The sequence below is a fragment of the Panthera uncia genome, assembly GCF_023721935.1.
Source record: "Panthera uncia isolate 11264 chromosome A3 unlocalized genomic scaffold, Puncia_PCG_1.0 HiC_scaffold_12, whole genome shotgun sequence".
Classification (NCBI taxonomy): domain Eukaryota; kingdom Metazoa; phylum Chordata; class Mammalia; order Carnivora; family Felidae; genus Panthera; species Panthera uncia.
In genome coordinates this window covers 21,244,154-21,264,654 of record NW_026057579.1, presented here as the reverse complement: position 1 = coordinate 21,264,654, position 20,501 = coordinate 21,244,154, and the positions used below count along the sequence as shown (strand labels likewise).

General features: G+C 44.1%; 2 protein-coding genes across 3 annotated transcripts; both read right to left on the bottom strand.

Moving 5' to 3' along the window:
- Positions 1–3,182: 3,182 nt before the first annotated feature.
- SF3B6 (splicing factor 3b subunit 6) lies at positions 3,183–13,600 on the bottom strand. Its single transcript, XM_049652467.1, has 4 exons — positions 13,379–13,600; positions 10,049–10,167; positions 3,620–3,758; positions 3,183–3,450 (listed from the first exon to the last, which is right to left on the bottom strand). Exons 1-4 carry the CDS (start codon positions 13,406–13,408, stop codon positions 3,361–3,363), a joined length of 378 nt encoding a protein of 125 aa, XP_049508424.1. The 5' UTR covers positions 13,409–13,600; the 3' UTR covers positions 3,183–3,360.
- Positions 13,601–13,995: 395 nt separating this feature from the next.
- On the bottom strand, positions 13,996–19,739 carry TP53I3 (tumor protein p53 inducible protein 3). Of its 2 annotated transcripts, XM_049652465.1 has the most exons (6): positions 19,512–19,739; positions 19,026–19,177; positions 17,652–17,919; positions 16,236–16,448; positions 15,162–15,358; positions 13,996–14,389 (listed from the first exon to the last, which is right to left on the bottom strand). In XM_049652465.1, coding segments are annotated over exons 1-6 (1,014 nt in total). In that variant the 5' UTR covers positions 19,513–19,739; the 3' UTR covers positions 13,996–14,206. The 2 variants fall into 2 exon arrangements, with proteins under 2 accessions (XP_049508422.1, XP_049508423.1); XM_049652466.1 differs by lacking the exon at positions 19,512–19,739 and having other exon boundaries at positions 19,026–19,443.
- Between the last annotated feature and the right edge of the window lie 762 nt (positions 19,740–20,501).

Sequence of the window (20,501 nt, the reverse complement as noted above, 5' to 3'; positions counted from 1 at the left end):
GGGCAATGTGGTTAGGAGATTTTTCTTTTGACATAGGTGAGGAAGGCTCTTAGCCATAGTCAGGGTTATTCTGTCAGGACTTGGAATTAAGATTGAGAAGAGGCTGAGAAGTTAGCAGTACTTATGGAGAAAATGAAGTGAGAAAGGGACTGCTTTACTTTTTAAAGTTTATTTATTTGTGAGAGAGAGAGAGAGTGTGTGTGTGTGAGTGGGGCAGGCGCAGCGAGAGAGGGAGGCAGAAGATCTGAAGCAGGCTCTGTGCCAACAGCAGAGAGCCCGACATGGGGCTTGAACTCACAAACTGTGAGATCATGACCTGAGCCAAAGGCAGACACTTAACCAACTGAACCGCTCAGGTTCCCTGGGGCTGCTTTGTTTTTAATCACCCAGTCTCTGGACTCACTTCTGTTACAGGAGCAGACCAGAGGGTGCTGTACTCCTTCCTTTCGAGTATCGTTGTTCCTCACTTTCCTTGATGACACAAATGTCTGATAATTTCTCAGAACTTAGCCTTTGAGACATACTCATGTTTTCTGCTGTGACACCAGGAGAATAAAATTAAAAATGGCATCAAGGACCATTTCAGGTGTCCACTATGGCGTCGTATAAGGTCTCAGAGTATTCAGAGCCTAGGTGGTAATGAGAGACACCCACTAAGGGAACAAAAACAAACCAACCAATGCAAGTAACTACTGGCTAGCACCTGAAAAGGATACATTAGGCTTTGCAGGCCTTGCTTTCCTGGCGCTCTTAAAAGATGATGCAGAAAATGATGAGACACCATGCTAATGAGTTTGGACATTGTCCTGTGAAAGCCACTGAAATTTGTTCAGCAGGAGTGGTGATGAGATCCATGTCATACCAGTTATTTTCAAATTCTTTGTCAACACTTTATTCGTACAAAATCTTTCTCAGAAACTCAAAATTTAACCTGGGTAAACACAAAGCAACTCTAGCAGCTCTTATGCATTCATAAGAAAATGCACAATGCAGCTCTTATGCATTCATAAGAAAATGCATATGAGCATGCACGTACACGTGCAGGAACACAATCATCCCGTGCTTTTTTAAAATTTATTTTGAGACAGAGAAAGTGCATGTGCAGGGGACAGGCAGAGAGAGCGAGTGAGAGAATCCTAAGCAGGCTCCACGCTGTCAGCGCAGAGCCTGACACTGGGCTCGATCTCACGAACTGTGAAATCCCGATCTGAGTTGGGACCAAGAGTCGGACGCTTACCTGACTGAGCCATCCAGGTGCCCCACCCCTTGCACTCTTAAAAGCAGTTTGAAAAGCTGAGCCTTCAATGCCTGGTGCAGTGGACTGATTTTAAGTATATCCTCAGCATCAAAGCACACATAGACCTGGCAGAGTAGGTGCTCAATATTTATCTACAGAATTCAAGTTCTTATAACTTAACTGGGACAGGCCACAAAATTGCCAAATAACTGGAATTTTTAAAACTCTTAGCCGTAGGTCATGAAATTCAGCTAACAGACTAATCCAGATGATGGACTGGCCATCATTGTCAATAGAAGCAATTTTCCCTGGTTATTAACTTAAAACAACTGCCCTCAAGGCAAGCCAGTCTGCCATGTAGACACAAGCACACTGTAAGTCTGTTTACCCCTTACCAAAAAGCCTTTAATGTTATTTATTTTTATGAGAGAGAGAGAGAGCACGCAAGATGGGGAGGGGCAGAGACAGAGGGAGACAGCTGATCTGAAGTGGGTTCCAGAGTCCAATATGGGGCTCAAATTCATGAACTATAAGATCATGGCCTGAGCTGGTCAGATGCTTAACCAACTGAGCCACCCAGGCTCCCACCAAAAAGCCTTTTAGAAAATTATTTTACATTAGTAAATACCTAAAGGGGCACCATGCATTACACAAATTATAAGGAATTCATAAAAGCATTCATAAGAAAATTAAAGCTATGGCTCCTTTGTGATCTCCCTGCCCTTCTTAGAAATAATTCTTTCTCCTCTTTTATAGAGCTTTCAAAAAGCACTGACATTATTAGTCAGTAATTAAAAACAAGGGTAATTTCTTCATTTTCAATAGTAGGCTTTGGCAAGACAGTACCCAAAGTATAAAACAGCATATTTTCTTAAAGCTAAATGCATTTAAAAGTAGATACTTTTGTACATTTAAATGGTTCAGTGCTTATACCCTTCAAACTGATTTGGGGTTATAGTTATATCCAAAACAATTGGTCCACATTTTTCCATTTGGCCATGCCTAAACTATAAAGAGAAAATTATAGTTATCCTCCAAGCTGCCAAGCTGTGGTGAATGTAAAACCATACAATTTCCATGCTGTGGGAGCATATAAGAACAAGCATTAAATACTCCATTTATGGCAAACATATACTATGAGGAAAGGTCCAAGATATTTACAGACACTTGTTAACCAAAGGGAAAGACTACACAATACAGTCTTAGACATGTAACAACCAACACCACTACCCAAGAAGCTCACCCTCAGATCTCTAACAATGTGCTGTCACCTGAATGGCCATTTATAGAACTGACTTCTGTTTCAAGGACAGGGTACCCATATTGACAAAGGTGTTAACTGTAAAGCAAGTATTATTCAAATGTATTGGCGTGGTTAATACTGGTTGATGTTACAGCAACTTTTTATGTAAGCACTTTATTCATTCAACCAACACAATGAGCTTTGGTTTCCTTATCTGCAAAATGGAGATACCTATCTTCACTGAGTTGTTAACATTCAATAAATGACAGCACTGTAGAAATTTCCCACGATGGTTAAGCACTGGGCTGGACACCAGAGGCATTAAGAATACAGAAAAGTCTCTGCTCTAAAGCAGCTTGGTCTCAGGGCCCCTGGGTGGCTCAGTCGGTTAAGCATCTGACTTCTGCTCAGGTCATGATCTCATAGTTCGTGGGTTCAAGCCCCACGTAAGGCTCTGGGCTGACAGCTCAGAGCCTGGAGCCTGCTTCAGATTCTGTGTCTCCCTCCCTCCCTCTCTCTCTCTCTCTGCCCCTCTCCCACTTGTGCTCTCCCTCTGTCTCAAAAATAAATAAACATTAAGAAAAAAAGCTTGGTATCTATGACCACCTACCATCAAACAATTCTTGATACGGTTCAGCTACGGATTTGTCTTTTTTCTGGGATCAAATAAGAGGGGAAATTTCAAGACAAAACACTGACATGTTTTACAAAAAGCTACAAGTTTATTCACATAACATATTCTAACAGGTATCAAAGTTTCAAGCAGGTTGTTTTGAATCTCAATTAAGAAATCACAACATTCAGTATTAATTTAAAAACAAAAAAAGGGTGATGGTGGTTATTCATGGGTTTTAGTCCAAAATGAAAATGCAGAAAACATTTATTTTGGTGGATCTGTGTTGATGCCGTATTTCTCCTTGAGAAGCTTCAACTGTTCTTCCTTCTTTTTTGTGTCCATCTTCTGAAATGCCTGAAAATGTGGTAAGCACCAAAGTTAACTTACTGACCTGTAGGTGAAATGAATTTCACCAATAGCACTAGCCAGAAAAGAACACACAGTACACTCTACCCGCCCGCCCCACAGTACACTAATTCTTACATGGGCTCCCCGGGTGATGAGGACAGTGACTAATACTTACCCTGTTGGCATTATAGTACAAAACCACCAGGTATCTGTTACAAACATTGAATCCTGAAAGGTGATCACATGCGTTTTTGGCATCAAAGATGTCTTCATAGACCACATAAGCTGTTCCTCTGGTTTCAGGTGTGTTCCCCCTGCAGCGTGAAATCAGACTTAATTAAAATACACATTTACCCGAGTTAGGAAGGACAACGGGTCTGAGGTTGGTGTCGAGAATAACTACCATGACTTCCAGTCTTTGACAAAACCTCAGATGTGAAGCCTTCTGGCCAAGCACCTGTGATTTCATATGTGAGAGCATTCCCTGGGGGTTGTGGCTTTCTTTAAGTTTGCTATGGCCAAACCAAGAAAGAAGGATATGGAGATTTCTACACAAATTACGATTCCATGAAAGATTTTAAAGGGACGAAGAAGACTGGTATCTTGCAGAGTGCAAAGTGATTTTAGAATATAAAGAATTTCTTTGGGTTGAGTTCCATGGAGTTTTGTCACTGACCTGTGTTCCTGAACTATGAAACATGAATACTGGGCTATCGAATAGTTTCTCTTTATAAATAAACTAATAAATACTGTGGGGAAAAAAATTAACCGGAGCATTGATAGCTGAATAACAACTGTCTTTTAAACCACTAACCAGAGAAGATTAAGGAGAGTAAGTTGAAGTTTTAAGTATTTTGAGATCAACCTGAACACCATTAGAGGAAATAAACATTATAGATAGGTATGCTGGATAAGCCTACTATTTCTTGAATTGAGGTAATTTTTGTTTTGTTTTTAAGTAAAACAGCTACAGGTTGAACTTGCTCTGTCAGGACTACTGCTGCAGCTACCAAAGAACCAGCTTGAAACTGTCACGGTCTTCCGTGTACACTGTTCCAGTCTTTCTTACTTCCCATACTAAGAACCAGTTCCCAGTCTCAAGCTGAAAAGTACCGTACTTAGGGGTGATGGCTCCTATTAGTCAGTCATCAAAGTCTAGAATGAGGTTTTTCTTAGTGTGCATTTACGCAGCAGAACGAGTACTTAAGTTATTTACCACACTATTACCCCGTTACTAGTCCCTTGTTTCTAAAGATTTTGATTTTTTATCTCACTGTTAGTTTCAATACTCCAAGACAAGCCCGTCTCCATGTTTCTGAGCAGTATTCTACTAAGGTTTACCAAATCCATAAAAATAAAACCTATTTTGTGTCTGTAGAGCGGGGTGGGGTTGGAGGGAAGCCCCTACCAAGATGGCAAAATTATGCTATCTAGGAAAACAGACAGCCATTAATCCTTTATGGCTGGGAAAGGATGTTCTCTAATGTCGCGTTAACGTGGTTTCTCCCGCTTAGAAGATTCACTCACTGCCTTTCTAAAATGCGGTAGTCAGCTCCCAGCTTTTCATACATACGTTAATAATGTATGCACTTTCATGCATTACACAGCCCTGTCTGGCTCGGGAGAAGGGCTCGGCTTTGGCACAGACCAGAGGGAGGGCGTGTGCTTATGGCTGGGATTATCTGCCTGCCAGAGGAGAATGCTGGAAGGTCACAGGGAGTGGAAGCTGGACCTTGCTCATGGATTCGGAGCTGCTACTTGTGTAAGTTTTCCTTGCCACCTCCTCTCTTCACCTCACCAGCTTCCTTCGGCGGGGAGGAAGGGAAGTGTGAAGAGCAACAAACTGCAGGCAGCAGATGGCCATGTGCTTGTCAGTGGGGGCAGTGGGCACAGGTCCCACTCAGCTTACGCTCCCAGTGTGATAAAGATGGACCCTTCCATCTGTGTTCTAGCCACCCAGTGCCAACTGTGGAATAAGGTTTAAGACTGTGGGCTGCCTCTCCGTCTGCCATAGTCCCTGCAGAGGGTCAAGAAAAGGTAGCAGGCCATGGGAAGGGGAGGTACCTCTTTAAATGTGACCTAGGATGTGGCTACAGTCTTGGGCCCCGGTCACAGTTTATGCTTCCTATAAAAGGGTTAGGAAGAGATACAGGGTGCTGGGGCGGTGGGAGGGTGCCGGTGTCACTGAATGCTTACAGGCTGTCAGGCTACAGAGGGATTTTGTAATAGTCCTTACTCTCTGGGGATAGTCTAACAACTTTTGGACCTCTTTAAGTTTTCTTTTTTTTAAGTTTATTTATTTTGAGAGAGAGAGAGAGAGAGAGAGAGAGAGAGAAAGACGAGAGAGAGAATCCTAAGCAGACTCTGCACTGTCAGCGCAGAGTCTGATGTGGGGCTCAAACTCACACAAACTCACGCGAGATCAAGGCCTGAGCAGAAATCAAGAGTCAGAGGTTTAACCAACTGAGCCACCAGGGTGCCCCTGGACCTTTTTAAAACAAATTTGTTTGTTTGTTTATTTAAGTAATCTCTACAACCAACGTGCAGAATCACATGCTCTTCCTACTGAGCCAGACAGGTGGTCCAACTTTTCACTTTTAATTTTTAATAATGCATTAACTGGTGGGGGGGGGGGGAGCAATGCATTAGCTATGAAAGTTGGGGAATACCCAAAGAAAAAAACACTGCTCCAAAGATTTTGCCAAAATGTCTATTTTTCCTTTGGAATAAAAACATAAAAAAACCTTAATATTTTAGTTCTTGCTAATTGGGCAAAGAAGACCTTATATTTCATTTTACTCTCACACCATGCACCCAACAAGTGCTAATGAGCATTTGATAAATGGAGGTCTACTTTCTCCCACATATTCTCTCATACATCCTTTCTCCTGGAAGCTAAAAAACAAAACAAAACAAAACAAAACAAAACAAAACAAAACAAAAGCATCTCTTCCTCTCACATCTTAGGAACTAGAATAGGGATGGGCACTAACCCCATTTTAAAGATTCTCATCTCAAGTGTCCCAGCTCCTAATTAACAACCTAGTATCTTAACCATATTGTAACTTTGATTTTTAAAAGTATGTACTTATACCTACTGTAGGGTAGGCACTGAGCCAACATTATTCTCTTGATTGGTGGTAAATCTTAGAGTAGGAATAAGAAAACCTAATCATGTGACAACCTCTCTTGAGCTTCGGTTGCTTCATGTGTCAAATAACGTTATCAGGCTGTATCACCTGCCCTACACCTTACACATTTTAATAATCGAAAAAGGTAAAAGGTATGAAAGAGCTTTAAAAAGTTCAAAGCACCAGGGGCACCTGGGTGGCTCAGTCAGTTAAGCATCCAGCTTCAGCTGAGGATATGATCTAGAGGTTCATGAGTTAAAGCCCAGCATCAGGTTCTCTGCTGTCAGCACAGAGCTCTCTTCAGATCCTGTCTCCACCCCTTCCCTGCTCACGCTCTCTCTCCCTCTCTCAAAAATGAACATTAAAAATTTTTTCAAAAAAATAGAAGAGAAGCAGTAAAAAGTTCAAAGCACCAAGTGTCTGCTATATACCAGGTAGGCTGATCAATCATCCTAGTTTGCCTAAGACTGTCCAGATTTTGGCACTGAAAGTCCACATCCCAGAAACCATGGTCCTGGGCAAACTGGGAAGGTTGGTCACCCTGGTGCTAGGTGCCAAATATGTGATAAAGCATGAACACAGCTAGGGAACAGAAAAACATCTGTTTCTTAATCTATTAATTTAGACCCAAGTTCCTGTACACCAAACTTTTATGAATTTATTCAACAAATATATATTGTGTTCTTGGGGTGCCTAGATGGCTCAGCTGGTTAAGCGTTGGGACTCTGATTTCAGCTCAAGTCACGATCTCACTGTTTGTGAGTTTGAGCCCCACATCACTCTCTGTGCTGACAGCGTGCAGCCTGCTTGGGATTGTCTCCCTCTCTCTTTGCCCCTCCTCCCCTTGCTCTCTCTCAAAAAAATAAATACAAATTTACAAAATATATACTGTGTTCTTTCTGTATGACAGGCACTGGAAATATAATAGTGAAAAAGACAAGCATCATCCCTCCCTTCAAGGACCTTTATTCAAGTGGGAGAAAGATAAAGAAATAATTACAGACAAGAAATCTTATTAAGGAAGCAGACGGAGATGAATGGGAGGACAGGGGATTACTTAAAGCTAGAGTGGTCAGGGTAAACCTTTCTGAGAAGGTGACGATGAGGCTGAGACCTGAAGAATGAGGAGCCAGACAGGAGACGAGCCAGGTGACAATCATTCCAGATGGAGGGAGCAGAGTACAAAGGCCCTGAGCTACTGTGCAGCCTTCTACACATGCCACTGCTTAATTATCTGTCCTTTTACCTTGGCTTTCTGAAACTCTCTCTAATCTCACTGTGGACCATCAATACATTTTATAACACTTTCAAAGTCAAGTACAACCACTTTCTATATTATTCATTTACTTAGATAACTGGGGTGTTTAACATGAATCAGGCACAACAGCTGTCAACACAAAATGAAAAGAATATATATGGTACCTGCCCTAGGAGCTCACAGGCTGGCAGGAGACCAGGAAATACACAGACAACAACAAAATCACCTGTTAGGAGATGTTCACAGAAGGTGCTGTGGGAGCATAGAGAGGGGTGGCTAACACACACGAGAAGGAAATACTCCATGACAAAGTGCTTTCACAGGAATGATCTAATTTGATCCTTACTAGAATTCCTTTAAGAACACAGGTTAGGAAGATTGTGTTTCATAAGTAATTGAAGCTCAGAGGGGTTAAATATTTTGCCCAGTTATACGCAACTAGCAAATGTCCAGTTAGTATCTGAACTTAGGTCTTACAACCAATTCAGTAAATTTATCATACTGCCTCCATGTTAAAAACTGAAAGGCACTAGATTACCTTACATGTGAGGGTACAGAAAACCAAAAAGTGGGACACCTTGTCCAGGGTCACAGGGCCTGAAGCAGAATCTTGTTTCCTGACCTCCAAGTCAGGGGATCTTCTGTATGGCATTCTTGTATGTCTAGGACAGGGTTTCTTAACCTAGGTTTCATGTACCCCCTGAAATCATATGCAAAATTTTGTATTCTTCTGTAGAAAGGGCCCAAAGCTTTCACCAAATATCCAGAAGACTGAGACTTCCTAAAGAGAATGGCTAGTCTATAACACTTCATTTCTATCCCTACTTGAGTACCAATGATGATGTATTGCTAGCACTTGGTTTACTTTCTGGAGGGACAGTGATCATTTCAAAGGACAGTCCTCAAGACCTCAAAGAGTTCTTAAAAAAAAAAAAAAAAAAAGAAAGGAAAGAAAAAAATCTCACAGAATGTTAAAAGCCAAGAAGCAGCTCTCAGGTCATTAAGGAAAATTTATTAAGGAAGAGATAGTCAGGGGTGCCTGGCTGGCTCAGTCGGGGAGGAGCATGAGACTCTTGATATAAGGATCATGCTGAGTGTACAGATTACTAAAAAATAAAGAAATAAACTTAAGGAAAAAAATAAAAAGAAATCCTTCCAAATGGACTCTTAGGTAAGTAGAATGTCAGTGGCTATGAATCTGAGTAGTGTCAATATTCAGTTTAGAATCAGAAGTTTAATCACTAAATAGCTGTGTGAATCTAGAAAGGTACTTGTACTCTGTGGGCCTCAAAATAGTCTCACCTGTGAAACAGAGTATCAACTCCACACAGGGCTGTAGTACTGGTCATGGAAATAAAAGCACCTGTTACAATAAATGGCATTTTGTAGATGTTCAATAAATACCATTTGAAGATATGAACACCAATTTTTAGATTAAAACATGAATTCGTGTTGCAATTATTCTCCCCTTTTATTTTTTATTTTTTTATTTAAAAAAAAAATTTTTTTAACGTTTATTTATTTTTGAGACAGAGAGAGACAGAGCATGAATGGGGGAGGGTCAGAGAGAGGGAGACACAGAATCTGAAACAGGCTCCAGGCTCTGAGCTGTCAGCACAGAGCCTGACGCGGGACTCGAACTCACAGACCGCGAGATCATGACCTGAGCCTAAGTCGGCCGCTTAACCGACTGAGCCACCCAGGTGCCCCGATTCTCCCCTCTTTTAAATCTTCAATAGAAAAAAATAAATAAATTTCAACAGAAAGCTACAGCTGAAAAAGAAAAAAGAGCTGTAGTTGAAAAAAAAATCATTTTTTTCAGTTACTTGTTACTTATTCAGAAATTCTGAGTAAAGGAGACACCAAAGCAAATTAGAGTTAATGGACATAAAAAAACAGAGTATTGTATCTGACTTTACAAATAATAGTTACGCTATTATGTTAGTTCTTTCTTTTCCCACCCATTCCCCTGAAACCATTCATTACTGCTTCAAGCCTTCTCTAATTTCACTACTATCCTTGGCTCTCACTGAGCTGGATCAGGAGGGTCTCATGTTTTTCCATACAAAATGAATAAATAAATAAATAAATCTCATTTCTCAGATTCCAATCTATTTAGTCTTTAGGCTCTTGGTTAGACCCTGTTGTCAGCTATAATTGAGATTATACAATCATTTTCCTGAAATGACATTTCAAAAGTCTCAGTAAGACTCACACTCGAATTTGACGAATAGGTCCATATTTTCCAAATATATCATACATTTCTTCAGCTGTGATTTTGTACGGCAAATTTCTTATGTATAAAATCCGATTTACTTCAGGTGGAAGTCGAATCTAAAATGAGAAATATGTACTATTATTGTAATCAGGGGCAGGAGTGCTACCACCTAAAATAAACTTCTCATAATTATAAATTCTCACAGTAAAACAAAAACAAAAACACAACAAAAAAACATAATAGTCAAGAATAAGAATTATTAAAAAATAATAAGAATTATAATCTGAAATTATTTTCTGAAAATAGCATGCTTTTCAGAAAATCAACTGGGCTCTCGTTTTAGGGAGTACGCTTTCAGGCAGTGCAGTTAAACACGGATTTCCAACCTCATTTAAAAGTCCACAATGCCTTAGACACATAGGGGAATGAAGGGAACTCTTCCTGTTTCTTATACAATAAAACTCCCACTGATGACTCAATCTGGTCTTTTTAAGAACCTGTTACAGGGGCGCCTGGGTGGCTCAGTCGGTTGAGTGTCCGACTTCAGCTCAGGTCACAATCTCGCGGTCCGTGAGTTCGAGCCCCGCGTCAGGCTCTGGGCTGATGGCTCAGAGCCTGGAGCCTGCTTCCGATCCTGTGACTCCCTCTCTCTCTGCCCCTCCCCCGTTCATGCTCTGTCTCTCTCTGTCTCAAAAATAAATAAACGTAAAAAAAAAAAAATTAAAAAAAAAAAAAAAAAGAACCTGTTACATTAATGATAACTTCTCCCTCTTGAATTTAGTGTTCCCTTCACTATGACCTTCTTCTATTCCTCCAATGAGCAGCTGCTTATGTCCTGCCAACTGTTACACAAAACTAAATACTTATTTGGATCCCTCGTTGTTCATTCATCAATATTTACTGAGCACCTTCCTTTTGTATATACCAGGCTAGGTATTAGGATTAAACAGTGAAGGAAAAAAGACAAGGTTTCTGCCTTCCCTGAACTTATTAGCTCTCTACTTATTATCCTATTTTGTTTTTTTTCCCCCTCTCAGTCAAGCATCTGGAAAGATAAAGTTTATACTCACTACTTCATATTCTTTCCTTCACTGATACTCATCAACGTACCACAACCTAGCTTCCACCCCAGCACTATGACGAAATGCTCTTATTCACTAAGACCTTTTCACTGCAGTGTTCAATTCTCATCACACTTAACTTCTCTGAGGCTTCTGACACTGTTGACTATTACTTTCTTGACAACAATGACACTATTTTCTTGGCCTCCCCCTGTCTGGCTAGTTCTTCTCATTCTTGTCGTTAACATATGCTCTTCAACAGAATTTTACTTTTAGACTTATCTTTTTTTTTAAGTTTATTTATTTATTTATGGGGGGGGGTGGCAGAGAGAGAGGGAGAGAGAATTGCAAGCAGGCTCCGCACTATCAGCATAGAGCCCCTGAACCACGAGGTCACGACCTGAAATGAAATCAAGTCGAACACTTAACTGACTCAGCCACCCGGGCGCCCCCAGACTTTTCTTTACCTTTGTATACTGTCCTTAAGTCCACATTCTCTTTGGTCTCTTAACGACAACACATGGTTTCCACAGTAAGTGGATGACTCTTCAATATAAATCTCCCATCCAGAGTTCACTCCTGTGTTATTAACATATTCAACTACACATTGGATATTAATTTGCTCAAAACTATTAAGCTGGCAACTATTTCAGACATTAAACTAAGTGCTGTATAAAAGGGAAAAGAGGAGGGGCACTGGGTGGCTCAATTGGTTAAGCACTGGACTTTGGCTCAGGTCATGATCTCAAGGTTCATGAGTTCAAACCCCACATCAGGCTCTCTGCTGTCAGCACAGAGGCTGCTTTGGATCCTGTCTCCTCTCTCTGCCCCTCCTGTGCTGGTTCCCTTCTCTCTCTCTCTCTCTCTCTAAATAAATAAACTTAAAAAAAAAAAAAGAAAGAAAGAAAAAGAAGATACTTCTTCCTTGCCCTCAAACTAGTAGTAGTGACAAATGGTCAACAAATAAGTATAATAAAGTTTTAGATTTAAAATTCAAGACTGCCTTCAAATAGACAATCAGCACTGCCAATTATAATACACGTCTCTAGTACATCTGCTTTCTCACTCTGTAAGACACTGTATCACACTTACTCTTTTCTCCTCAAGCCTTACCACCACCACTCCTAACATCTGAGTTGGGCGGTAACCTCTTCCCTGCCCATCTCAGGAGATGATCTTGGCTCTTCCTTATTGAAAAAATATATGACTAAATGGTAAGTACCTTATAGTCATATCACTAAACCCATCAATCTAAATTCATCCATATCCACCCCTCTCCCTCTCATTACTATGCCAACCTTCATCTATTCAAAACCTTAACTCCTGAACTTACTTCATCTTTCTCCCACATCATCAGTTTCCCCCACACTACTGAATCATTCTCTCTGGCATGCAAATACACCTCGTATCACACATCTTGAAAGAGGGAAGATATCAACCATCATCCAATCTCTCTGCTTCCTACTGACATGAAAACTTGTGGAAACAGCTGTCTCCATTTTCTTAACTTTCATCCTCTTTTCATCCCACTGCAACCAACTTTTCATCCGCTAAGATGATCATCAAGGTTACCAAAATTCTGCATCTCACCATATCTAATTATGTCTTCATTACACTATATCTCTCAGCCTTATGGCTGACCTACCATCCCCCTGGGACTATTTTTCTTAGGTTCCCATATAACACCCCATTCTTTAACAGAATGTAAACAGAAGAACGCTTTTATTCACTGTTGTATCCACAATGTGTAGACTATGTCAGGCACAAAGTAGGTATTCAATAAATATAACTTCTCAGTTGTTTCTTATCTCGCAGTTTTGGTATATAGTCGGTGCTCAAAAACACTGAGTTAAACATTAATCAAGGATCCACAAAGCTCCATGACTTGAGGAGAATCCCAGGCTCTGGTTGCCTGTGAGCTATTAGGTTATTTACTGGAGACTCGTCTGTGCTTTTGACTTTTGGGTGAAGATCCTGTCGTCAGTTCGCAGGTGCAGATCAAGCAACAAAGGCTGTAGGATTAACACTATCGCTGACACCAGAATAAGAGACCGAGAGAACTCTCAAAAGGAGTGGACGCGGAAACGTGGCTCAGGGAGCATATCCGTAAGGATGGGGCTAAGATGGAACCCCCAATGATAAGATAGCAAATTGTGGGCTACCCTGGCCCGGGGACCGAGGAAGGGCAAGATACACAGCGCCACGCCGTTGAGAAACTCCAACAGCGAAGTCCTCCCCCTCTTTGGCAGAAGGCCCCGATACTCACGTTCGCCCTCTTGGCCGCTTGCATCGCCATCTTGGCGGGCTGATAAGGTTACCGCAGCAGACACTGGAATTCCTCCGGACACCCCCGGAGCTGCTCTGCAAGACCCCAACACCGCGTCAAACGCAGGACATCAACATCCACCACCGGAAGCTCTAAAACACGCCGGAATATCGCCGTCTCACGCCGAGACGTGCTTACGTAATATCCCCTTTAGAAAAGACTCCGGGGCAAAACGAGCCTGAGATGACAAAGAGGCGGGGCGGATAGTTGAAAGGTGAGGATTCAAGACGGGGCTGAGCTGTGCACCGGAAGGGGCGGGGCCTGGGCTTAAGAGGGGGAGGTGTTCCTGTCACGGCAGCCCTGAGAAAAGGAAGCTGGCCGGAGGGTGCGGGGCCTGGACCCTATGGGGCGCGCGCGGCGGTCACCGGGGACTGGTGTGTGGGCCCAGTCCTTCAGCGCTGGGCAAAGCTGGGCTTACGGGGTTGTGGCAGGTGGGGTTGTGGCCGACCCTGTCCCCGTACCCGGAACCCCCGACCCTGAAGTTGAGCACTCCTGTAATGCCTGCGGCGACGCCAGTCCCGACCCCCACCTCATCCCCGCCCCGGCTGCCTCAGTCAACGATCTGGGGCCGCCGAAGTGAGAAGGCCGCCCTTTAGCTCTACTTTCTTTTTATTTTCCTAGATTGGCTTTACACGGGTCAGTTGACGAGGCCGGGGAAGGGCCAATGGGTTACAGGGCGGCCAGGAGTCGCACCCGATCTCCTTCCTGCGTACTGTGAACATTGTCCAAGTTTGTCCTGGGAAGGCCTGAGTACTACCCCCTCCTCCTTCATTGCGGCAGTTCCAGGACGATTTTGCCCACGTTCTTGTTGCTCTCCATGTATGCATGGGCCTCTTGGATCGCAGTCACGGGGTAGACTCTGTCCAAAACCGGCACTAGACGTTGTGGGCTCTCCGTGGAGAAGTGGGGCAGAATCTGTTTTGTGAAAGCCTCCACCAGCATTTGCTTGTACTTAAAATAAGGAAAAGGAGACCATCAGTCTAGACAGAGGCTTTACCTTGCTACTCCCCATCCTGCTTATTTATTAGCTTTTGTGCTCTCTCTGAAACGTGTACACATCTGAAAATGCACACAGGGGTACCTAACTCCTTTACTACCAGCTTGTATGTGCATGCCCCTAAATGTATAACCAGTCTTCTGTAGCAGATAAAGACGGAATCCTGGACTAAAATATTAGTGGCACAGACAACAGGACTGTTCTTAAGGGTTTAAAGCAGGAGTTGGGCCACAGAACGGGCTTCTATAGGCTGAGTTCAAAAGGGATGTTTAAGCTCTGCTATCCCACAGGTGTGAAAACGTAGGTTGGGAAACATTCCCAAATCTGGCACCTGCTAAAGTGCCACACAGAGAAGGTTTCAGTAATATATAATATGTTGAAGGTCCAGCCTTAACTAACCTTACTCACCTAAGCGGCTTTATATCACACTGAGAAGAGTTCTGCCTTTGGAGACAACCCCTATTTCCTAATATTGTCAATGCTTCATTCATTCTGTTACAAAGGTTAAATAATATGTGAGGGATTAGTTACCTTCTTTCCAAGATGTTGAGAGTTCTGACCAATTTTAATTAGTTCTGTGAAAATGATTACTTATTTATCCATAGCGGGGCAGGTTTCTACATGGGCTAACAGAAGATGTGTCAGATCTAACTTTTTTGTAGTTATATAAACAAATCACACTTTTCTGGGCAATCAAATCATGTTTTCTTTTCATTCATCATTCACCTTTTCGTCCCTTGATCTCAGCAGAGTGGTGATCAGACTTCCTCGTTTAAAAAGTAGCTTTGAAAGTAGAGGTCCATTGATGTAATTTCCTCCCATCAGACCATAGAGAACCCAGCGACCGTCAAGAGCCAGGCAGTTGACATTTTTCTCCCAGTAGGATCCACCTATGCAGTCTAGAATAAGGTTGACTCCAGCACCTTTCACATGAAATACAGATTTGTAGTGCTAGTCAGACACAGAAAGCTTTGTGCAAAGTAAGATTCCATGGTATATTTGTGAATATATGGATATGTATATGTATACAATGTATAGGTTAGAACTAGAAACATTGCTCAAAGAAACATTGCTGTAAATGGAGTTTAGATAGCTGAATTCTATCATACATGTGTGCTATAGTTCATCTTTTATGATTCCTAGCCACAGCGAGAGGGAAATGGGGCAACACCATGACCTGGTATCTCTCTTGATCCCCATGTAAGTATAGAACCCACTGGCACCCAAGCATGAAAGAGAAAGAACAGGGGAAATCCACCCAGTCTACAGAGCAGGCTAATTCACATCTAAATTATGAAGTGTCTGTACTGGGTTGTCTGAATCATTTTACTAGCTTTGGTTTCATCTCTCCTTTTCGACTCAAAATGGAAAAGGGACGACCCCAAAATATACAGATTTGGCTTTGGAATACAGAGGCTTACCCATTTGGGGAGCTACCATCCTCCCCCTCCTATGACCAGCACTAAACTGGTCTCTGCCTTGGGCTCCTGGTAACTCACTGCAGAGTGACTTGGAAGAAGAGGTCCTGGATAATTCCGGGCCAATTCTTTGGTTTATCCAGTTTTTAAAATGACTAGGAATCATATCACTTACAAGAATGCACACAGAAACATTTTAGTCCTAAATACTGTCTGCCTGTCTCCAGAGGTCAAACACCAGAGTACTAGAAATTGGCCAGGGCAGCTGTTGGGCATTTAGCAGAGGCAAGACAGATCCAGAGTACTGGCAACCTTCAGGCTGGTGAGGATTTTGTTTAATCACCTCTGAAATTCCTGTTGAGCTGCAGAAGCTATTGTTTACCTTTGGTGAATTTCAGTGTTGCTTCGGAAAAATCCTCTTCTTTGTAATTGAATCCAGCAGCTGCTCCAAGCTTCTCTGCCATCTGAAGCTTGTGCTGGGAGCCAGCTGTGACTAGAGGAATGGCTCCAGCCATCCGGGCGAGTTGGATGGCAGCTGTGCCCACACCACTTGATCCTGCATGGATTAGCACAGAGTCTCCAGCCTGAACGTGTCCTGTGACACAAAGTACAGGAACCATTCTCTTTACTTTGCAAGTGTTACACATTCCCCACGCAGGCATATTCTGCCACATGTGCCTGGCCCTGGACCACCGAATGCCAGATCTCTTGCTCTCTTCAGAGTGCTCGACAATTCTTTTTTTGTCTTCCTGCCTCTCGTCAAAGTGGGAAACAACCTTTTGAAACAGCTATTAGCAGCCACATCCATCATCTATATTTTACTTATGAAGTAATACCGAGATGCACATCTCTGACATATACCTTAATAAGTAAGAAGTAACTGCTCTTCCCACTGTCACCACCTGAAGCCAGTCCCTCTTTAGTCTGAAACTGGCCTCCAGCTGGTCTCAGTGATCCAGGCACCATGGACAACCACCAGGCTTCTCTTCCTGAAATGGAGCTTTCATTATGTCACTTTCTCCTCAAAATGTAAAGTGGTTCTCAGTTGGCTTTTGCATCCAGTCCAGACAAGGTGCCACTCAAGGCCGCTACAACCCAGTCCGAGTCTCATCTGTCACAGATAATAATCATTGTCCTTCACTCTGAGTGGAGCAGCCAATCTCACCTTGACACTCTCTTAAGCTGCCTTGGCCTGCCTTCTGTCCACCTCAACTTTACTCACCCTTCAAGTCCTTCTCTTCCAGAAAGCCCTCTCTGATCACGCTTACCCACACTAACTGTTGCCATCTGGAGTTTCTATTGTAGTTAGAGACAGGGCCACCTGCTGAACTCTATGGTTCTATGTGCATGACTGGTCTTCCCAGTTTCACTGAGCTCCCTCATGGCAGGGACCAAGTCTTCTTAGGCTCCCTCCCATCAGAGAGATTGGGAAGAATAAAAGTTGATTGAATAGCCCCTTCTGCTGCATCAGGCTCACAGAGAGAAGCTCGGCAGGACTGTGAGCAGCTGGGACTACTGGTGGGCCTACAGTGTGAAGATGTGTACAGGCCTTCTATCCAGTGCTTTTCCAGGCTCCATCTACCAACCATGATTTTCAGCCTCAACATCAGGCCATTGCTAACATGGTATGAGGACCTGATACTACCGGCAGTACATTAGGGTGGGGTGCTGGGGTTGGGTGTGACTCAGTGGCCAGGCCAAAGCTGCCTCTGAGGGCTGCTGGGTTTTGAGGTGGCTGAGTCAGGAAGTAACTAAGCCACACTGTATGGAGCGAGCACGGTGCGGGGGGCCTCCTCACCCAAGAGATGTAACAGCTGGAAGGCGGTAAGCCAGGCCTCTGGGATGGCTGCAGCCTGGGACAGGGTCAGTCCTGCTGGAATAGGCATGAGGAGCCCTTCAGGGACAGTGACATACTGAGCCTGTCCCCCGCCAGGCAGCAGAACCATGACTGGGTCCCCAATCTTCCAGTGCCCCTGGCAGGCGGGCCCCAGCGCTGCTATGTGTCCAGATGCCTCCAATCCCAAAATGCTGCTGGCTCCCGGGGGTGGGGGATACTGGCCTTGTCTCTGCAGAAAGAGGGGTGCACTAAGTGGTGAGCATGATCAGAAATGTGTGTGTCACCATCCCTGGCTCTCTTCCAATGGCCCCTCTTTTTCTCAGAAAAAATAGGATAAAGTCAGGTTTTGCTAAGTCAGCACAGGAGACAGGAGAAGTAATTCAGATACTGTAAGTCACATAATAGGTGGATGTCAGAAGTGGTTGGGTCCTTAGCTATTTACTTCATCAAAACGCCTTGTTTTACAAAGAGAGAAACTGAGACCTGCACAGGGAAATGCCTTGTCCAAAGTTACAAACTAAATCAGTAGCAGGACGAGGAACAAAACCGTGGACTCCTTAAAGATAGTTTTCATATATCAAGTGCCAGGCTTTGTACTCACTCACTGCAAGCCTCAGAAGCCTCTGACTGGAGGTTTCAGACCAGAGGGGCTGAACTAAGACTGCACTAGAACCATTTGAGGAGCTTTTTCAAAGTACATATGCCTGGGTTGTGGTAATGTTTATTTTGGAAAAGGGGCCCAGGTGATTCTGGCACACATTTCTCAATTACCCCAATCAATGCAACTGTCTCAGTTTAGTGCTTCAAAGAGCAGAAAAAAGAAGATTCCTAGAGTACAGTCCCCTGCTAGCTCCAGGACCCTCAGAGCTGAAGGAATGCAGAACTTTGGAGCCACACCAGACCTCAGTTTGAATTACAGCTGCCCTGATTATTAGTGTTCTGAGTATTGCTTAACCTCTCTGACTCTCAGTTTATCTGTATAATACAAATGGTAAACAGGGTTGCCAGAAAAGTAAATGAGATAGAGCAAGGCCTCACACACACACACACACACACACACACACACCCCACACGCTCAACAAATGGTAGTCCCCATCTCCTTATGTGGAAGCCTGAGCAGGTAATGGATTAACACAGAGTAGATGCCGCTTTGCAAATATCCCTATATATTGTGGAAACAAAGGAGGCTAAATGGTTCTTTGTCTTAGAACCCCCGGCACACATTCTGCAGACATATTATGAAGACTGTTACTGGCAGTGCCATAGGTCATTCCTTTTATCTGTCTGGTGAATCTTTCTCGAAGGCCCCGAAGCCCCTCCCTGACCCCTGGGTACCTGGAGTAAGTCTGCCCGGTTCAGGGCGCTGGCCGCCACTTTCAGGAGGACTTCACTTTCTACTGGGCTGGGCTTGGCCACCTCCTTCAAGTAAAGGTTTTCTGGTCCTCCCGGCTTGTCAAAGTGCACAGCTAACATGTTCTCTGAGGACACTGTAGAAGCAAGGGAGGGAGCCCGAGGTCCTTCGGAGAGCGCGCGCCTAACCCGACGCTGCAGCGCCCCCTGCCGGCCAGCGGCTTCCCTTAAAAAGTGGTCTCCAGGACGTCCGGCCCGCGCCGTGCCCCGCGCTCCTTCCCTGGAGGTCCCAGCCTCCCGCACACGGACCCCCTGCAGAGGACTCTGGTTAGGCCAAGGTGGCGCTGTCCCGGCTAGGATGCAGCGTAGGGGGAAGACACAGAAGAGCGTGAGGCAAATTGCGCTCCCTCTGAGTTGGAACCCACCCCCACCCCGCCTCACCCTCCCGGGTGTGAGTTCCTGGACACTTACTGGGGCCGGGCTCTCCGCTGCTCCGCGCGGCGCGGTCCTGCGCTCCCTCGGGTCCCTGGAGCAGAAGAACCCTGGAGTCCGGGACTGCCTCGGCCGCGACCGCGAAGGACGGCTGGACTCCGGACAGCGCCAGGGGTGGGACTGACCTGGACCAACCCTCCTCTTCCTTCTCCTTCTCCCCCACCTTGCAAAGATAGTGATAGCGAATCAGATTCTCTATTCATTTGAGCCTCGGAAACTAGTCTTTCTTCGGTTGGCCGGAAATCCTGTTATAGTCTCACTTCCAGAAGAGAACACTTCCTTCTCTCTAGAGAACTAGTCTCTTGGCCGGCGATCGGTCCATTTTCCACCCAGGCCAGGCTTTTAACTCACTGACGCTGTAGGGCCAGCATCTTGAGTATGGTTGGGCAAGATGGGTGCAGCTGACAGAATTGAGGAGGATTGGAGAAAGGGGAAGGTAAAAGCCGTCCTGGGATCCTTACCACTTCTGCTCTTCCTCCTGGGGATGAGGGAGCAGCGCCTGGAAGATGCTGCCCAGGGAGGCAATTTTGACTGGTTAAAGTTGTATAAATAGGCTACATCAGGTTTCTCAGATTTGGCACTGTTGACATTTTGGACTAGATACATCTTTTTTTTTTTTTTTTAATTTTTAATGTTTATTTTTGAGCGAGGGAGACAGTGTGAGTGGGGGAGGGGCAGAGAGAGAGAGAGAGAGAGAGAGAGAGAGACAGAATTTGAAGCAGGCTCCAGGTTGGGAGCTGTAAGCACAGAACCCTATGCAGGGCTGGAACTCAGGAACCCTGAGACCATGACCTGAGCCAAAGTCGAACACTTAACCTACTGAGCCACCCAGGAGCCCCTGGACTAGATAATTACTTATTTTTGAAAGAATGCCCTGTGCATTGTGCAATGTTTAACAGCATCCTGGTCTTCACCCACTATCCAGTCATGACAATAAAAAAATGCTTCCAGACATCCTCTGGGGGGGGG

Coding starts and splice junctions, on each gene's coding strand:
- SF3B6 (XM_049652467.1), bottom strand. CDS start 13,408: ATGGCGATGCAAGCGGCCAAGAGGGCGAAC. Junction 10,168..13,378: donor AAGCGGCCAAGAGGGCGAAC/GTGAGTATCGGG, acceptor TTCTCATTTTAG/ATTCGACTTCCACCTGAAGT. Junction 3,451..3,619: donor TGTACTATAATGCCAACAGG/GTAAGTATTAGT, acceptor CCACATTTTCAG/GCATTTCAGAAGATGGACAC.
- TP53I3 (XM_049652465.1), bottom strand. Junction 16,449..17,651: donor CCAGCTGTTACATCTCTTGG/GTGAGGAGGCCC, acceptor TTTGTGTCACAG/GACACGTTCAGGCTGGAGAC. Junction 15,359..16,235: donor AACACTGAAATTCACCAAAG/GTAAACAATAGC, acceptor TTCATGTGAAAG/GTGCTGGAGTCAACCTTATT.